The 19,632-nt window shown below is 42.8% G+C and overlaps 1 protein-coding gene across 1 annotated transcript; it reads right to left on the reverse strand.

Moving 5' to 3' along the window:
* Window positions 1–5,252: 5,252 nt before the first annotated feature.
* Window positions 5,253–16,686, reverse strand: LOC122557470 (tRNA (uracil-5-)-methyltransferase homolog B-like). The gene is made up of 4 exons (XM_087991797.1): window positions 16,594–16,686; window positions 8,522–8,592; window positions 7,496–7,642; window positions 5,253–5,462 (listed from the first exon to the last, which is right to left on the reverse strand). Exons 1-4 carry the CDS (start codon window positions 16,652–16,654, stop codon window positions 5,310–5,312), a joined length of 432 nt encoding a protein of 143 aa, XP_087847923.1. The 5' UTR covers window positions 16,655–16,686; the 3' UTR covers window positions 5,253–5,309.
* Window positions 16,687–19,632: the final 2,946 nt, after the last annotated feature.

The raw sequence follows: 19,632 nt of genomic DNA on the forward strand, positions 1-19,632 counted from the left end.
ATCCTTATGTTCTCTCTGCCACCACACCTGCCTCCAAAAGTCAAGAATACATGACAGATCCTTTCTACTTAAAGCTAACTTGTTAACATGCAGCAGATTCTAAAGCTACAGTTTAATATGTGACATGTCTTCATTAAAAAGCTACTGGGATCAATAGTCTCAAAGTAGTTTAACCTCGAATTAATCAGCCTCTTCACACTGGTTCAACTAGGGCTAGGATAGTGAACACAAATCAAACACCTGCACTATCTCCACCTGCAGTAAGTGTGACAATGGTGTTGACAACAGTGGGTCATTCTTTATTCATCTCTAAGGCCATATATTTCCATCTCTGTGACACCGCCTGACTTCTTCACGTGTCACACCTCACTCTATTGATGAAACCTTTACTTATGCAGCCAACTATTACATCGCACATCCAATCAGCCTCCTGTATTCTACCCTCTATAAACCTGACGTCATCCAAATCTATGTAGCCCATCAGAACGCAAAGCGAGCTCCATTGTTCTTATGTGCAATGTGTGGGTGGCTGGACAAATGGCTGTTAACACTTCACAACAACAACTGTGAACTGCCCAAGTATTTATTTATTTATATTCATTCATTTGACGTCAGTGTCCTGACTGGGCCCAGCACTTATTGCCCTTTTCTGGTTGCCCTTGTGAAAGTGATGGCGAGCTGCCTTATTGAACAGCTGCAGTCCATTTGGTCTGGATAGATCCACACAATACCATTTGTGGGCGGCACGGTGGCACAGTGGTTAGCACTGCTGCCTCACAGCGCCTGAGACCCAGGTTCAATTCCCGCCTCAGGCGACTGACTGTGTGGAGTTTGCACGTTCTCCCCGTGTCTGTGTGGGTTTCCTCCGGGTGCTCCAGTTTCCTCCCACAGTCCAAAGATGTGCAGGTCAGGTGAATTGGCCATGCTAAATTGCCCGTAGTGTTAGGTTAGGGGTATGGGTGGGTTGCGCTTCGGTGGGTCGGTGTGGACTTGTTGGGCCGAAGGGCCTGTTTCCACACTATACTGTAATCTAATCTAATTAAGGAGGGTGTACCAGAATATCTAAAGATTGGGTGGAGGAACATACAAATTATTTGCCAAGATTAGTTCGGCATAGCTAGGCTGTGTGTTCAGAGAATTTTATTTATTCATATGAGGATATGAATAAATATCCTCATATGAATATCACCTGAAATTATCGAATATTAACTCAGGTTATTGCTCGTTCTCTCCAATTAAATGATTTTAGTCTAAGTATCACTGCAGTTCATTTGAAGGTCCTGACTTCAACTGGAATGCAGTTCCCCAACAGCAAATTGTAACTGGATTTCAACTCTCCATGAATTCTAATCAGGTCATAACCAAGGGTCAGAATCCCAAAGTACTTTGGAAATTTTTAAGTTGTAATTCCAAAATATGTTTTTTGAAAAATCAGATGGCTCTTGGTGTAAATTAAATGACTGAGTGCAGACACAGACTCTGAAATTTCACACCTATTGAGGCGAAGAAAAATTCAAACTGCCTTTCAAATGGGGTACAGACAATTCAAATCTGACTGGACTGTCATCTATTGTGACTACAAAGGTACTGAGGAGGTGATGACACCTTGCAGATTATGGCTCAAACTGTAAACATTGAAGAATACACAAGAACGAGGGTTATAAAGACAGTTTCAACTCAACTGGACTGCCCTAGTGGGACTGAACACTATTTTGCATACCATCTTTTGTTCAAAAATTAGCATGCAGTGAAGGTCACAGTAAAGAACCATCCCCTAGTCACTCCATGCTGTGGGTAAAGATCCTCACTTACTCAGGGTGCTGCAAACCAGACAAAGGGACTCTCTCTCACTAAACTTTATTTGGCACTTAAAATGGTCAGAATTCCAACATCACAGGCAATTTTACGACCGGTTGGAAATTTCACTCCAACTTCTTCACAGAAGGCACTCTCACCCTTGGGCTGGGCAGCACACACAAGCATTCAGCCGAACATCTCCCTCACCAGCCAAGGTGGGAACTTAGTAAGCAAATCAGTCTGACATCTCCCAGTTCAATTCCAACATGGCAGTGAGATCAGAAGATTTGTGATGACGGGGCCTCTTGTCAGAAACTCTAATGATGCAGCAGCACCAAAAGAAGAAGAATATATCTCAGATTGCCAGGGTCTAAAAACACTACAGTTCAGATTCTTTATTGATACATTGGGGAGACTGGGCGCCTCCTAGCAGAGCGCTTTAGGGAACATCTCCGGGACACCCGCACCAATCAACCACACCGCCCCGTGGCCCAACATTTCAACTCCCCCTCCCACTCTGCCGAGGACATGGAGGTCCTGGGCTTCCTTCACCGCCGCTCCCTCACCACCAGACGCCTGGAGGAAGAACGCCTCATCTTCCACCTCGGAACACTTCAACCCCAGGGCATCAATGTGGACTTCAACAGTTTCCTCATTTCCCCTTCCCCCACCTCACCCTAGTTCCAAACTTCCAGCTCAGCACTGTCCCCATGGCTTGTCTGGACTTGTCCTACCTGCCTATCTCCTTTTCCACCTATCCACTCCACCCTCTCCTCCTTGACCTATCACCTTCATCCTCTTCCCCCACTCACCCATTGTACTCTATGCTACTTTCTCCCCACCGCCACCCTCCTCTAGCTTATCTCTCCACGCTCCAGGCTCACTGCCTTTATTCCTGATGAAGGGCTTTTGCCCGAAACGTCGATTTCGAAGCTCTTTGGATGCTGCCTGAACTGCTGTGCTCTTCCAGCATCACTAATCCAGAATCTGGTTTCCAGCATCTGCAGTCATTGTTTTTACCTCATTATGTTTTATAATCTTTACCGGTCAACCTAAGCTCAATATTTATTAATAAAGAATGCTAGTTTATCAGATGTTCTCAAACCTGTTTCAGGAACTGATTACAATCTGAATATTTCAGAAAGATATCTCAAAGCTGAGCAGCCAAGTACATGATTTGATGCAGCACTCAAACACAGATATAGGAAGGTTCCACTTTTACATATTTCAACTTGCAGACAGTCTGGACCCATATTCCTGGGCAACAGGAGAAACAATATTGTCTGAGGAGTTTTGGTCTTGGCTATAACTGGTGCATTGCCGGGCTACCTGATGTGGGCTGGGAGGTGGAATGTGAATTCTCAGTGGGTTTGGCACTGGTGGCCCCACCTGAGTGCATCGATTGTGGATAGTCACCATCCAGTCAGTTACAAGGGGACAACTAGTTCTTCTGAAACTTTAAATCACCAAGGACTAGTAAATGCCTTCAGAAATGAAGACAGGACAAGGGGATCACTGAGAGGAAAACAGATATTGGAATAACCACTGAATCTGGATTTGACTAAGTGAGCCTCCAGAAATGCTCAGTTATTGGTTTTTACCAATTTATCTTTATAATGGGAGAAAGGAAAAGATAAGGTGATTCATACAAACCAACCTCATTGTTTGATAGGTTAAAGCAGCAGTATTATTAGGCCATAAGATATAGGAGCAAAAGTGGATTAATCATCATCCTTTTATAACCAAATAGGTAGGGCATCTTGAGAGATGAAAGAGAAAACGAACTGGGAAAATAAAGTATTTTTCCACTATCATCAAACAATCTCTACACATAGCATAATCTCTCATATACCACAGCAGATATCGAATACAATGTAGTCACCATCCACTCTGATCAGGTCACGAACCATTTGATAAAGGACTCCCTCAGAATTCACCTGGAAGAAGGCATCTGGAGAAACTTGGCAAGTCAGACCCAATACTTCCTTGTATATACAGGGAATACCACCAGAGGAGTTAATAGGGTGACTGCTTATAGAGACAGGGAGTCATTGTACTGTCAGTGAAAACACACAATTCACAACAGAAACTGTCTCATTAGAGGAAGAGGAAAGAAGTGGAGCCCACTATACCACCACAGTTCATAAATACCTACCCATATTTGAATGAGTCATTCAACAGGGGCCCTGTCTGCTACATCAGATGTTTTCAAACGTCCATGGCACTGTTCAGAAAGTAAGGAATTTTTGCAATGGCTAAGTCAACATCTACCTCTTATCTAACATCACAAAAGTGAGCAAAATTTCAGAATACTAGTGCAACATGACAAGCTGCATTTACAGTTCAGCCTACTGACTGAACTAATTAACAGGGTACTAACTCCCATATCACCTGAAGATGATTACAAATCCCTTATAGCATATGACTAGTTTTATCTGCTCTCATCCATGTTCAGGCTACTGTCTGAACTAACAGCACAAATTATCTTAGTCTTGTTTGAATGGTGTTTTTGCATGCTATTACATTGTTTCCGTCGACAAGAGTCGATACCAAGGCAATTTCCAAATTCCTGTATAATTCTGGCTCACTGATATCTATTCATTTGTGTTTGACAACTATAAGTTTGCCTTTTCTGTACAAGCAAGGGGATAATATCATTTATGCTGTTTATGCAGCATTCTGAGTTCTGCTTTGTGCTTTCCATCATTCTGCATGCCTCAGTGGCATAAAATTGATAGCATCAGAAACACTGCAATAGCAGTAACTCATAGAAAATGAGGGCAAAGGTAACAGAGGATTAATGATGTAAAGGTTGTCTAGCTAGATTATCTAACACATAGCTAAGAAAGTTTAACGGTTAGCTGCCCAGCCACTGAGTTTAGCAACAGGAAAATGATGTTCCCTGCAGCCTTCACACATCCTGAGTTTTCATCTTACAACACTGAGTGCATTTCAAAAGTACCTCATCCTTGACCAAACTTTAGTTCCCCTGACGTGGCAGCTAACACTCGCAGAAGATAAAGTTCTGCGAAGTTTTGTTCCCCAATTCTCGAGTAGTGAACAAAATTTCAGAATATTAGTCCAACTTGACAAGCTGCATTTATAGTTCAGCCTACTGACTGAACTAATTAACAGGGTACTAACTCCCATGTCACCTGAAGATGATTACAAATCCCTTATAGCATATGACTAGTTTTATCTGCTCTCATCCATGTAAAAACTTCAGGGTTTTTTTGGAAGGGATATTTCAGCAATTTGTGACTGCAGGATGATTTTGTAGAGATGCCAGGTGTAGCGACATCACAATCTCCCACTCCTGCTGCCCAAGTGACTAATTCTAACAAGACTTGCCAAGCCAGAGCAATGTTTGTGCTGACTAACTGGTTGGCTGTATGTCACAGATTAGCACACATGCAGAACTGGCTGATTTCACTTGGGACTCTCCTGCAGCCAGACATCTGACTGAAATGATAAACTGAGGAGAGCTGTTTACTGATGGTATGGAATTGCAATCATATGGCTACACATTGCTTCTCCCCATCTGCAAGGTTCACAGCGAAGAACAAATGCTTCTCTTCAAAGTAGAGAGAGGTGAGTTCACACGCAGCTCCTGGTCCAATGGTAAAATATTCCACCAGTGATTTCTGATGTTTGGCAATTTCCTCCTGTAAAAAAAATCGAACAAACAAAACTCTACCAGAACAGCCTACATCACCATATATTTCATCCTCTATGTTGACCAAAAGCCTTCACTCATAGTATAACTAATTACCAAATTCATCACGTTGCTGCAAGTCTTTCCTGAATTCTGCCAAACCTTTCCAACAAATAAGTGGAAAAGGACAGCATCCCATCTCTTTTTAATTCTCAATCATCAGTCCATAAGACCATAAATCATAGGAGTGGAAGTAAGGCCATTTGGCCCATCAAGTCCACTTCGCCATTCAATCATGGCTGATGGGCATTTCAACTCCACTTACCCATACTCTCCCTGTAGCCCTCAATTCCTTGCGAGATCAAGAATTTATCAATCTCTGCCTTGAAGACATTTAATGTCCCGGCCTCCACTGTGCTCCGTGGCAATGAATTCCACAGGCCCACCACTCTCTGGCTGATGGAATGTCTCCTCATTTCCATTCTAATTTGCCCACGGGTCCTAGTCTCCCCACCTAATGGAAACAACTTCCCAGCATCCACCCTTTCTCAGCCTTGCATTATCTTGTAAGTTTCTATGAGATCTCCTCTCAAACTCCCCTCCCCTCAACAGTCAGTTTGGATAAGAATTCCTAACCAAAAAGAGAAAAGATTTCTCTTTTAATGTTTGGACCAAACACACCCCAAAAAAGCAGAGTATCCAAAAAGACCGAAGCTAATTTCTTAGGCCTTAGAACGCTTGTGGCAGTTTTGTATTATTTGAGAGTAGGTTTTGAGAAGTTGACGACACTTCCTGTTTCATCCAGTTTATGAGCTATGCAGAAGCTAACTCATAGAAAAGCCAAACCAACCCGAGAGAGAGACATGGTGGAAACAAACCATGCCCAGCTTAAAATACACAAGCAATTAAACACAAAAGGTCAGTCAGGCAGAGATATAGACTGGTCAGCAGTGTTACTTGCACTGCTTACTCAGAAGGTGATAAGTTCAAGCCCCACAGGAAACCCGAGTACAAAATTCAGGCTGCTACTCAAATGCAGTACTTAGGGAGCACTGCAAAGTCTGAGGAACAGTTTTTCAGGTAGCCTTCATGAGCTGTTAAACTGAAGCCCTCTCGCCTGCTTAGGCGAGTCCAAACAAAACAAAATATTGCCATGGCTCTATTCAGAAAAAAGCAGAGTAATTGCCACCTTTGCTGCTCAGCATTTATCCTTCAATGAACAGCTCTAGAAATCACAAACACATTGCTGTTCATGGAACGTGCTGTGCCCAAAATGGTTGTCATGTTTCCTGCAAAGTCAAATGGCTACTCTTCAAAAAGAACTTTGCTGACTTCAAAGCATTTTAGAATCTCCAAAAGTGGGAAAGGTGCTTTATGAATGCAAACTCTGGTTTTGCTCTCCTACAACTCTCCTTCAGAATTTAAGCTAGGACAAATGTTTGGCACAACATCGTGGGCCGAAGGGCCTGTTCTGTTCTGTATTGTTCTATGTTCTATGTTCTAGAACAGTGTGTAGGAAGTTGGATCCTGTAGCTACAAGGTATAGAAGAGAGGCAATGACCTAACGATATTACCACGGGACAGTTAATCCAAGGGCCCAGGCAATGTTCTGGGGACCCAGGTTTGAATCCTGTCATGGCAGGTGCTAGAATTTGAATTAGGAGTCTGATGATGACCATGAATCCATTGCCAATTGTTGGTAAAACCCACCTGGCGTACAAATGCCCTTTCGAGAAAGAAACCGCTGTCCTTATCTGGTCTGGTCTACGTGTCACTCCAGATTCACAGTGATGTGTTTGACTCTTAACAGTCTTCTGGGAAACTAAGGACAGGCAATAAATGCTGGCCTAGTCAGTGATGCCCTCAACCAATGGATGACATTTTTAAAAAGAAAATCTCCTCCAACATGTTGGGAAATGCACCTGGGAAATTACACTCTATAATGTGAGGAAGGCAACAAATATGTGATGTGCACAATGATCAGATCGCACCCATAGTACTGGAGTTACTCACTGACAGTGAACAATCCTGGCTGAGCAGTACCTTCTCTAGATGCTGAGGATGGAAGTAGACAATAGCCATCGTATCTCCTTTCCTATTGGTGCGAACGGTGATTTCCCGCCAGTGTCCTCCTTCAAGGAACAGGATGCAAGGCTCCAGTGGAGAAAGCTGGATGAACTGCTCATAACTCTGTCATGGTGGGGGCAGGGGAGCAATAAAATTCAAACCAATTAAACCAGCAAAAGTACTCTCACAAAGTTTTCTCCAGGTCTTCCTCAAGGAGTGGTGTCCTTGTTGAATTATACTTCCACAGACACATGGGTCTCTCAAGACCAAATGCTGATCTCGTGTAAATGTCACCTTAAACCTCACTGACGCTTTCAACTCCATCAGTTCCTGTCCCTGACATCTGTAGCTTCTTCTCCTAACACGGGTTTTGCGTAACAAAAACCCTCTCCACTTTACTTCTATCCAGGCACAGAGTGCCAAGACAAATCATACACACAGGCTGTAGCCTGTTAAATGACTGCACAGTAGGAATTGAACAGGAAATCTTTTTAATACGATTCTTTTATAGGATGTGGGCATTGCCAGCCCTATCCTGAATTTCTGCCAAGATGGTGATCTTGCACAATGCAATCCATTTGACTTTTCTGTAATGAACAAGTGGAATTGAGTGGCTCACTTGGCCATTTCAGAAAACTGTTAACCACGCCGCTGTGGTCTGAGTCACATGTGAGCCAATTTCCTTCTTTTAAGGACATTAGTGAACTGGGGTTTTATCATCGAAGATAGTTTCATGATGACCTTTACTGAGATAGCTTTTCAACTCAATATTCTAATTAATGAATTGAATTTAAAATGCCTACTGTAGCAGAAAGGGGAGTTGAACACTTGCGCCTGAATTACACTGGGCTTCTGGATTATTAGGCCAGAGATATTACCAACACGCCACTATTTTCCCATAGCTGACAATAAATAACCAGACCTAAGTTGAGAAATTCATCTTACTGATGTTGCATTTTCCTGTCAAAAGAGACTCGCTATCACCATATGAAGTTGACTTACTCTGACCACTTGCTTGTGTTTCTCGGGCACATTCACCAAGTGATCTGATTGAGTACAAACAATATTTCTTCCTGCAAGGAACGGAACAATAACAACTTGCATTTACATAGCATCTTTAAAATTGCAAACTACACCAAGGCACTTTACAGAAATGTCTGACACACTTTGACATTGAACTGCATAAGCATGTTAAATAGATTACCATGGCCTCGTTCAAAGTAACAGTTTAGAGAACCTCAAAATGGGGGGATCTAAGATGGCAGTGATCTGAGAAGATCACACTGCAGAGCTTTGCATCGCAGCAGGAGCAGGATGGTCCTTTAACCCGCCCAACCCAGGTCATCAGAATTTCTTGGGACATTGGAAAGATTGTGGAGCCCCAAGAAACATTTAAAAATTGAGTTACCTGTATTTTCAGCTGTCCAGAAATGCCTAAAGCGGGAGGAGGAGCATCTGAGGCCGGGCCTGCAGCTCAGCCTGCAGCAGCCTCGGAGCCGATTACTCTCCAGGACCTGGTGAACCAGCTCTCGAAACCTCGCGAGATGCTGGGGAAACAGATTGAAGAGAAGCTGGCTCCAGTCTCTCTCATGCTGCAGGAGCATGAGCAGCAGCGGGGAGACCTGGAGAAGAGGACGGATGAGGTGGAGCACAGGGTCACAGCGGTGGAAGCTGATGCCAGTTCATTCAAGGATGAGATCCAAGCCCTGAAGAGGCAGGTTCGTAATTTGCGTGACCAAGTGAATGTTCCTGAAAACAGGGGCAGGAGAAAAAACATTCCGATCATCGGTCTGCCTGAGGGTAAGGAAGGTGAGCGGCCTGCGGAATTTGTTGAAGATTGGCTTTCGAAATTCCTTGATTTGGAGGCTCTCATGAGAGGATTGAAGATAGAGAGGGCTCACCGGGTCGCAGCGCAGAGGTCGGGTCTGGGTCAACGCCCTCGTCCTTTCGGGGTGCGGTTCCATCATTACAGGGATAAGGAGAGAGTCATGGAGGCTTCCAGATTCCAGGGGAAGGATCCAAAGGCCCTAATTTATGAGGGGTCTAAGATCATGTGCTTTCAGGACTTTTCAGCGGCGGTGATCCAGAAATGAAAATTGTATGATGGTGTCAAGAGAAGACCGAGGGAGCTTGGGATTCAGTACTCCCTGAGATATCCGGCAGTGCTTCGGATCACCTTAGATGGATCCATGCATCTCTTTGACACATCGGAGAAGGCAAGAGACTTTGTGGACAAACTAACCTAATTTAAACAATTGTAGTACGAATAAATATTGTTGCTTGGGTATGTGTTTATCATTCTGTAAAAGAAATGGAGGAAATCCGATTGGAGCTTTGTTTTTCCCTTTTTTTTCCCCCCTATTGATAATAATTTGGTTCAAACTATGTCTGGCAGTGGTTAAGATGTACATTTTAAATTTCTAAGTTAGGACCTACCAAAGGATGGGTGGGGTATTTATTCCCCTTTTTTTTCAAATAATTTTTTTTATTCATATTGATATTCTGTGGGGTGTTTATTCTTTTTAGCTTGTGCTTGCGATGCAGCTCTAGCTAGGAGAAGTGAAGGTGGCTGAGATGGTTAGATGCATATTTATGGGCAGCTCGGGACAGGTAGTTGCCCCCTCCGGGCAAGGTGTGAGTTCCCCTACTCAGCGCTATTGGTGCTTTATATGTTGGTTTGTTTTCTGGTTTTTGTTGTTTTTTATTTTTAATAATTTTGTGTGTTTGTTAAATGTAGTGGTTTTAGTTTATGTAGTTTTTATATTTGGTGTGCCATGCGACAGTAAGGCTCAGCAATTTGTGGTTCGGGTTCCCCCTCTCTGGAATTTAAATGTAATTGCAGAAGATTATGGCTAATGATTTGATTAAATGCTGTACCTGGAATATCAAGGGAAGTCACTCACCAATTAAGAGGAAGAAGGTATTCTTGAGTCTTAGAAAGGAGAAGGTGGATATTGCTTTGTCACAGGAGACACATTTGGATGACAAGGAACATCTAAAATTACAGCAGCATGGCTTTGACTGAGTTTATTTTTCATCATTTAATACCAGAAGTAGGGGATTGGCTATATTGGTTAGGAAAAATCTCTCATTTAAATTGTTGGAATGTGTTAAAGACACATACGGGAGGTTTGTAATTCTTAAAGCCTTGATAAATGGGGAAGAATATGGTGTTTTAAATGTTTATTGTCCCCCAGCTCATGCTCTTAAATTCTTTTTAGATGCTTTTTCTAAACTGATGAGTCTCCAGTCTCAACACATCATTATAGGGGGAGATTTTAACTGCCTCATGAACCCCACAGTAGACAGGTTGCCTAAAGGTCCCTCGATACCCTCTGCACAAACTAAACAGTTATTGGGTCTGTGTGGGGAATTAGGGTTGGTGGACGTCTGGAGGTATCTCCACCCTACAGGTAGGGATTTCACGTTTTTCTCCAATCCGCATAGATGTCACATGAGGATTGATTTTTTTCTGACCCCTGCGGTAACCCTGGATCTGGTGGCATCCTGTACGATTGGTAATATTGCCAACTCTGATCATGCTCCAGTGTATCTCATGGTTAAGATTAAGGATGTTACAGTGGATTTAAGGTACTGGCAAATAGACCCCTTTATTCTCATGGACAGTAAGTTTGTGGAGTATTTCTCTAGGGAATATCTGGCATTCCTAGACATCAACATAGGCTCGGTTGATAGCTCATGTGTTCTCTGGGAAACTGCCAAAGCTTATGCTAGGGGGTTAGTTATTTCATATTCCACCAGTAGGAAGCGGCAGAAGGGTGAGCAGCAACATCTCCTTGAAGCACGGTTGAAGGCAGCCGAGAAGGCCTATTTTGACAGACCCTCGTTGGTCAAACTACAGAGGATTACGGCACTGCGGTCTATACTAAACTCCGTGCTCACGCAGACGGTAAAGAAGGAGCTGGCTTTTGCAAAGCAAAGGTTGTACGAGCATGGTGACAAGCCAGGCAAATACTTAGAATACCTTGCCAGAAAGAGAAGTGCCCTACAAACCATTACAGCGATTAGGGAGGGGTCTGGGAACCTAACATGTGATTCTAAAAAGGTTAATATGGCGTTCCAGAGATTCTACTCTAAGTTATGTCAGTCTGAGAATTGTGAGAAGGGGCAGGCCAAGATGGAATCCTTTTTTAGAGATCTGAAGCTCCCGGGTGTGACTCCCGAACAACAGTCCTTTCTCAATGCCCCATTATCAGAGCAAGAAGTGCAGGAAGCTGTGAGGCAGCTTCAGAGTGGAAAGGCGCCCAGTCCTGACAGACTTCCCAGTGAATTATATAAGGAATTTATAAGTATACTGTCAGGCTCAATGCTGAATATGTTTAATGATTCATACAGTCATGATTGTCTCCCACCATCTCTGAGAGAAGCCAATCCTTACTGTCCACTTATCCCTAAAATAGGGAAGGATCCGGAAGACTGTGCTTCATACAGGCCCATCTCGCTCTTAAATGTGCACTTTAAGATCCTCTCTAAGGGTCTCGTGTTAAGGCTGGAGACTGTGTTACCCTCTATTATTAAAGAGGATCAGACGGGCTTCATAAAGAGTCACAGATCCTCCAATAATGTTAGGAGGCTACTTAACGTAATTCAAGCATGCCAACAGCAGTCAATACAGGGATTGGTGATTTCTTTAGATGCAGAGAAGGCATTTGACCGAGTTGAGTAGCCGTACCTTATCTATACCCTAGACCGGTTTGGTCTGGGCAAAGTTTTCATAAGATGAGTAAAGGTTCTCTACAGTGTACTTCTCGTGGCGGTCATTACCAAGGGGGTACAATCAAGCAATTTTAATATTTCTAGGAGCAGCCGGCAGGGCTGTCCCCTTTCACCATTACTTTTTATGTTAGTGATTGAACCGTTGGCAGAGGCCATTCGTGGGGATCCCAATATATCAGCTCCAGAAGTGGGGTCAAAATTACATAAGATCTCGCTGTATGCAGACAATGTTCTAATTTTCTTGACAAATCCAGCAGTTTCAGTGCCTTGCCTGATACAATGTATTCACACGTTTGGCACTTTTTCAGGGTATAAGATTAATTTTGCTAAATCAGAGGCTATGCCTATGGGTGGTCTTATGAAAGAGTTGGCTCTTAAGAGTGACTATAGATTCCCATTGAGGTGGTCACAGGGGGTTTTGTGTATTTGGGCATATTCATTACTCCAGTTCTGGATTGGCTGTTCAAAGCCAATTTTTATTCAATTATTTGGAAAAATTAAACAAGATCTCCAAAGATGGGAGGCACTTCCAGTCTCATGGTTGGGTCGGATAGTGCTTATTAAGATGAATGTTATCCCTCGTTTGCTATACCCTATACGGATGCTCCCCCTGATTTTCAATAAACAAACACTCAGGAGGCTGAACAGTTGGTTCAGCTCCTTTATCTGGCACCGTAAACAGCCCCTCATTAAATTAGCCAAACTGCAGTTGCCTCACAGATTGGGGGGAGTAGACCTTCCAGACATTAAAAATTACCAATTAAGCTCGCTTTTAACCTACGTGAGTGATTGGATTTGTGGGGACCCTCTTTCAATATGGCTAGATATCGAAGCCTCCCAAACAAGGTGCCCCCTTACCAGTTTGCTGTTTTTGGACAAGGTGAGGACAGTTCGGGAATATGGCCATAACCCAATAGTCATCAATACTGTTAAAGCATGGAGGGCAATTCGGCAGAGGGAAGGTAATATTGGCAAAACATCATCTTTGTTTACACCTTTAGTGGGTATGCCGGGTTTTCAACCGGGTATGATAGATTCAGGATTTAAACGTTGGGCAGCTAGGGGTATATCTTGCATAGGTGATTTGTTTGAGGGAGACGTAATGATGTCCTTTGATCAGTTAGTACGGAAGTACAAATTACCAAATAGAGACCTCTTTCGTTTTTTTCAAGTTAGGGATTTTATTCAAAAAAAGACCACACTTTTGACTGATCCATACAAATCTGACATAGAAAGAGGGGTACTAAGGGCTAAGAGTACACTCTCTGTCAGTACTTTATATCACCAATTAGGGGGTGCCACCTCAGATGAGTCTGATCGACTCTGCAAGATGTGGGAAAGAGAACTTGGTGTTAAAATTTCTTCAGGGGCATGAGAGGATATTTGGGAGAATGCAAGGAAGATATCAGTTTGCAATAGGACCCATGCTTTACAGTTGAAGATTCTCACTGAAAATGTGTTGCTGGAAAAGCGCAGCAGGTCAGGCAGCATCCAGGGAACAGGAGAATCAACGTTTCGGGCATAAGCCCTTCTTCAGAGAAGGGCTTATGCCCGAAACGTCGATTCTCCTGTTCCCTGGATGCTACCTGACCTGCTGCGCTTTTCCAGCAACACATTTTCAGCTCTGATCTCCAGCATCTGCAGACCTCACTTTCTCCTCCAGTTGAAGATTCTCCACAGGCTCCACTTAGCCCCAGACCGTTTGTCAAAATTTAAACCAGGGGTATCTCCAGCATGCTCCAAGTGCAAGGACTGTACGGGTACTCTTACCTATTGTCTTTGGTCTTGTGACAGGCTTCAAACATATTGGAGCGCTGTGGTGAGTGCAATGGAGAGGAGTTTAGGTGTAGAGGTGGAGAAGGACCCTATTTCTCTCCCTTTGGGCCTACCCATTTAATTTCCTGCAGACTCGCATAAGAAAAATTCTTTCAATATTCTTACATTCTGTGCAAGGAAGAATATCTTGCTAGGTTGGATATCCGAAAACCCCCCAGGCCTGTCGGGTTGGCAGAAGATTGTTATGGAGCATATTCCCCTGAATTTTCTCACAAATATGGTACACCACAAAACTGAGAATTTTTACAAGAAATGGCAACCCTTTTTGAAATACCTGGACACAGATTTATCTGCCACACTAACAAAGGCTTTTATATAGCCGTAACGATTGTGTTTCATGAGTCCAATATCCATAGAGGAGGAACTGTGAAGGTATGAGTGTTTTGTTTGACTGGGCTGTGTTATTACTATTTATTTGTTTGTTGTTAGGTATTTATTTTAGTTAAATAGCTAGTTTAGGTTTTTTTTAATTTTATATTTCTCTATATATGTTTATACATTCATACAGGAGGGTGGGTTGGGGATTTTTTTTATTATTTGGGTTTAGTTTTGTACTATTAGATTAGATTAGATTAGATTAGATTACAGTGTGGAAACAGGCCCTTCGGCCCAACAAGTCCACACCGACCCGCCGAAGCGAAACCCACCCATACCCCTACATTTACCCCCCTACATTTACCCCTTACCTAACACTGCGGGCAATTTAGTATGGCCAATTCACCTAACCTGCACATCTTTGGACTGTGGGAGGAAACCGGAGCACCCGGAGGAAACCCACGCAGACACGGGGAGAACGTGCAAACTCCACACAGTCAGTCGCCTGAGTCGGGAATTGAACCCGGGTCTCTGGCGCTGCGAGGCAGCAGTGCTAACCACTGTGCCACCGTGCCGCCCACACTATTTTTGTACTGTTTTGAATTGCATTGTTTTGTATTTGTTGTAATATTTAAAAATCTATTTTTTCTTAATAAAAATATATTATAGAAAAAAACCCCTCAAAATGTGAGAATAAGTTTTAGATAGGGAACTTAGCTGAAAGCACAGCCATTAATGATGAGGCAAAGGAAATTGGAAAGTGCAAGAAATGAGAATGAGAGGAATGTAGAGGACTCCTGCAGGTTTGGAAAAGATTACAAATACAGGGTGATTCAATACTAAAGAGCGTAGAGGGTCAGTGGAGCCTGGGGACCCATGCACATTTACCTTTGAAGGTGGCCAAACAGACTGAGACAGTTGCAAAGTGTATATAGGATTTGTGGTTTCATAAATAAAAGTATTTAGTAAAGAAAGTCTGTAAATTAGGGTGAACCTTTGTAAAACTTGATCTAGGCCACCGCTAGAGTATCGTGTCCTGTTTTGCTTGCCATATTTCAGGAAGGGTGTGAAAGTTCTTGACAGGGTGCAAAGGAAATTAATCAAAATGGTACAAACAAAAACACGAAGCTAGGTGGAAGGAGCTGTGTCATTGCCCTTGCAGCCAAGAGATTTAGGAAAGATTTGCACAAAATTATCAAAAAAAGTTGATCCCAATAGCTAACGACAGGCAGGTTAAAAGACCAGAATTTTGACCAGGAGGTGCAGGAGAGATGAGAAGACGATTATTATGCAGCAAGTGGCAATGACTTTGGAACTCAGTGTCTACAAGGCTGGTGGAAGCAGAAACAATGAATGATTTCTGAAAGAAACTGGATGGAAAAGTAAACTTACAGGACTGCAAAACTCGAGTAGATGAATGTCACTGACCAGATTGCTCGACAGAAAGACAGTACTCACCCAATGTGCTAAATGGCCTCCTGTGCCACAGGCCAATCAATTGAAAGTGATTACCTGAAAAGGTGTTGATTACAGTGGCAGGAAGCCAACTTGGCAACTGCAACTTGGCTGTAAGTAACCAGTTCAGGAAATAGCTCAGTTGGTTGGATCGCAATAATGACAACAGCCTGGATTCACTTCCTGTACTAACCAAAGTCACTCTGCAGGCCCTGCCTTCTGAATCTCATTCCTTGCTTAAGTCATGCTGACCCTTAGTTTAAACTCACTACCAGTCATCCCCCGCTCGAATGAAAGAGCAGTCCATGGTCCTTTTGAACTGTGGTACTGGTTTTACACAGTGAATTGTGATCTGGTACACTCTGCCTAAAAGAATGCAAGCAGATTGAACAGTGACCTCGAAAAAGAAAACCTGATAAATATCTGAAGCACTAACATTTACAGGACTGCAGGATAAAGAAGGAAATGGGATTAATTTAATACCTTCAGCTCACACAGACGGGATGAGCAGTAGTCGCTATTGGCCCTCGTTGTACCACTACCATATTCCTAGCTCAAATAAACACAGGCCAAAACTTAAATCTGCATGTTCTTGGCCTAAGGGACTGAGTCCCACACCAGCCAGTAGCTTTAGGAACTGAACTATCAAAGTCCAACTCCACTGGAACCAACAAGTGAAGGAAGCATGAATACTTATGAGGTAAAAACTGCCAAACACAGGTGTTACTTACCTTTGCCAGTTCCAGTGTAATGCTCATTCGCTACAGGATTGCCATCAGGCCCTCTGTTCATGGAGAAAGTTGACGTTGCAATATCTGACAGTAACTTGCTGCAAAGAAGAGGGGCACAGTGTACAGAACTCAGGTGTCCAGGAGATTTCTACCTCTAGCGAAGACCCACTTCACTATGGCCAGGTTTTCAGAACTTCCAGAATGTAGGACTACAAAACCCAGAAAAAAGCTTCTTCATCCATTGAACGTTATCCAATTAATTCATATCGCCAACATTTCTGTTTAATCATTTTATTAAATAAATTATTTCAAATCCAAAACCAGGCTTTGATTAAAGCTATATATCCTGGTAAACATTTTAAATGTACTACTCATTCATGTGCATTTATGGCTTCTACAATAACCCACCACTAACACAATTGACTGGCCAGAATTGACAAGAATTATGTTTATAATCTGTGATTCACAGATATAATATACTTTGCAGCTATTTTCATAAAATGCTAACAATAAGTTATTCTGCTTGGACATGTGGAGGGCCTATCTCTTGCTCTACTTTCAGAGATGCAAGTTTGACATCATAGGTCAGGTACCAGCACTAGAACATTCTGCTTCTGTCACAAGAAGTAAAAATTCCCTGCACATTTGGAGCTCACATCTCTCCCATTTGCAGTTCAGCTGAGTATATAGCATTGAGACTGAATTAGAGACACACCCTGGGCTTGGGAAGAAGATCTAGGCTGACAATACAGTGCAGAACAGCAAGACCTCTGCATCGCCTGCAGCAGTATCTCCTGGATGAGATGTTAGACATAATCAAGATCGGATCCAATATCCAGAGAAGGCTATCTCTTTAAGAGGAGATGGTTGTGAATTGGCAACGTCACTGGACAGTAATCCCAAACCCTGAGTTAATCTTCTGATGACAGATATTTGAAATAAAAACTAGTGACAAAAGATAGTGACATTTGAATTCAATACAATTCTGGAATTTTTAAAAAAAGTTAACCTGATGTGACCATGCAATCTCTTGTTCATTGTTAAAATCCACCTCATTCACTAATATCTTTTAGGGAATGAAATATGTCATCCTTATGTGGCCTGGCCATGTGACTCCAGACCCCACGGCAATGTGGTTGACTCTTAACTGCCCTCTGGGCAATTAGGGATGGGCAGTGAGTGTTGGCCAAGTTACAATGCCCACACCCCATGAACATCTTGTGAGAGAGAGTTCACGCTGCCTCATATTCCTCCACCACAGAGACTCCACTTCAAAAATGTGTTTACTGGTCATAAAGAATATTGACTCTGGTATTCAATCCATCAATTCATTACCCAGCTTATGGCACAGGGTTGCAAAGGATTGACTTGCCCTTCTAGAAGAGACAATGAGAATGAACAAGTTAGCCGCAACTGTTCTTGCTTCCTTGGTGGAAAAGCATCAACTCTGCAGGTGAGGTGTTGATGGGTTCCAGCTGCTCAGATAAAAGGTAGAATAAATAAAGCCATTTTAACTATATTATTTGTTAAGGAAAATCTCTCCCCTGCCCTCCAACTGTGTGGAGTGAGTGACTGGATACTGACCAAGAGGAGAGTTGAATGCAGTGGGCAGCCCAGAGCAACAGGCTGAAGAATCCTCATCTGAGTTTCATATTTAACCTAGAAGGAAGGAGAATACCCAGGTTGATACGCTCATGCTCTCAGGACATTCCAAACTACAATGAAACACAGCAGATATGCTGCCAAATCATATGACAAGATGTGGAATTGAGAGGTTTTACTTCCCATCAAAGCGGGGAGACAGCCTCTTGAAGAAGGTAAACTCGGTCAGTTTCCAAACTATTGTTTCGGCTCTTTAGTTGACAGTCGGTTGCTGTCTGGAGGATCTTGCTGTTAGAGTCGTCAGAGCCTCCAGAAGGACTGACTTTTAACAAGAGGCACTAGCACCATCAGGGACCAAAACAAAAACCTGCAATGGCACTGAGCAACTGCCTTTCGAGCAGAAACTTGCACAGTATTTACAGCACAGAATGAGGTCATCACGTACCTTTCCTTTGAACGTATCTTTGCTACTCACAAGAACTCTCGAATGTGGTAGCAAGGTCTTATATTCTAAACACTCCCTGGCTAAGAAGTTTCTCTTGATACTCCTTATTAGTTTTATAGTGACGATTTTATGTTTATGATCTCTAGTTTGATCTCCCCACAAAGAGAATCATCTTCTCTACATCAAGCCAATCATAATTTTTAAAGCCTTGATTCCATAGTGTTCTCTTTTCACAAATGAACAGCCTCAGCCTGGCCAGCTTTTTTCTGCAGATTTGAACTGGACCACAGCAGGCGAAAGCTGTCTTAACCCAGCAAAACACCTTCACCAATACAGGCACTAATCTCACTGCTGGCTACTTCTCGCACCGAAGGAAGAAATCCAGAAATGTCTCCACAAATGGGCATCACAATCACTCGTCTCCATTTATATTAATAATCTGACAGACCTGGGCACACAAGGCACAATTTCAAAACTTGAGGATGATGCAAGGCACTTCAACAGAGCGCAAACACTCTGTGGATGCAGGCTGGTAAACTTTAATGCAGAGTAATGTGAATAAAGAAAGTGGCAAAACAGATTGAGGTAAAACTAAAGGATGAAAAGCCTTCCAGAACCCTATGTTTGATAATCAGAGGCTCAGAATACAAAAGGAAGAAAGTTATGACAAAACACTTTGCAAAACACTGGCTTGGCTCAACTGGAATAGTATGTCCCATTTTAGGGAGGATATGAAGGCATTAGACAGAGTGAGGTAAAGACTCACCAGAATTATTTCCGTTTGATGGCTCCTGTAGCTACACTGATAGATCAGACTGTTCTTCCCAGAGAAGGCTGGGTGGAGATTTGATGAAGTGTTCCAAATCATGAAGGTCTTGGACAGAGTGGATCAAGAAAAAAAGTGTTCCCACTGTTGGAATGATTGAGAATCATTAGATACAATTATAAGGTAAACGGTAAAAGGAACAATGGAAGGCACTAGCCAGCTGATT

This window comes from Chiloscyllium plagiosum, unplaced genomic scaffold, assembly GCF_037043375.1.
Source record: "Chiloscyllium plagiosum isolate Xiang-an unplaced genomic scaffold, Cpla_swu_hap1 HiC_scaffold_11, whole genome shotgun sequence".
Lineage (NCBI taxonomy): Eukaryota > Metazoa > Chordata > Chondrichthyes > Orectolobiformes > Hemiscylliidae > Chiloscyllium > Chiloscyllium plagiosum.

What these genes read in the sequence shown, in the direction of transcription:
- LOC122557470 (XM_087991797.1), bottom strand. Translation starts at nt 16,654, where the DNA reads ATGAACAGAGGGCCTGATGGCAATCCTGTAGCGAATGAGCATTACACT. An exon ending in TTACACTGGAACTGGCAAAG is followed by an intron (nt 8,593 to 16,593) that starts GTAAGTAACACC and finishes CGTTCCTTGCAG; the next exon opens with GAAGAAATATTGTTTGTACT. An exon ending in ATCCTCAGCATCTAGAGAAG is followed by an intron (nt 5,463 to 7,495) that starts GTACTGCTCAGC and finishes TTTTTTTTACAG; the next exon opens with GAGGAAATTGCCAAACATCA.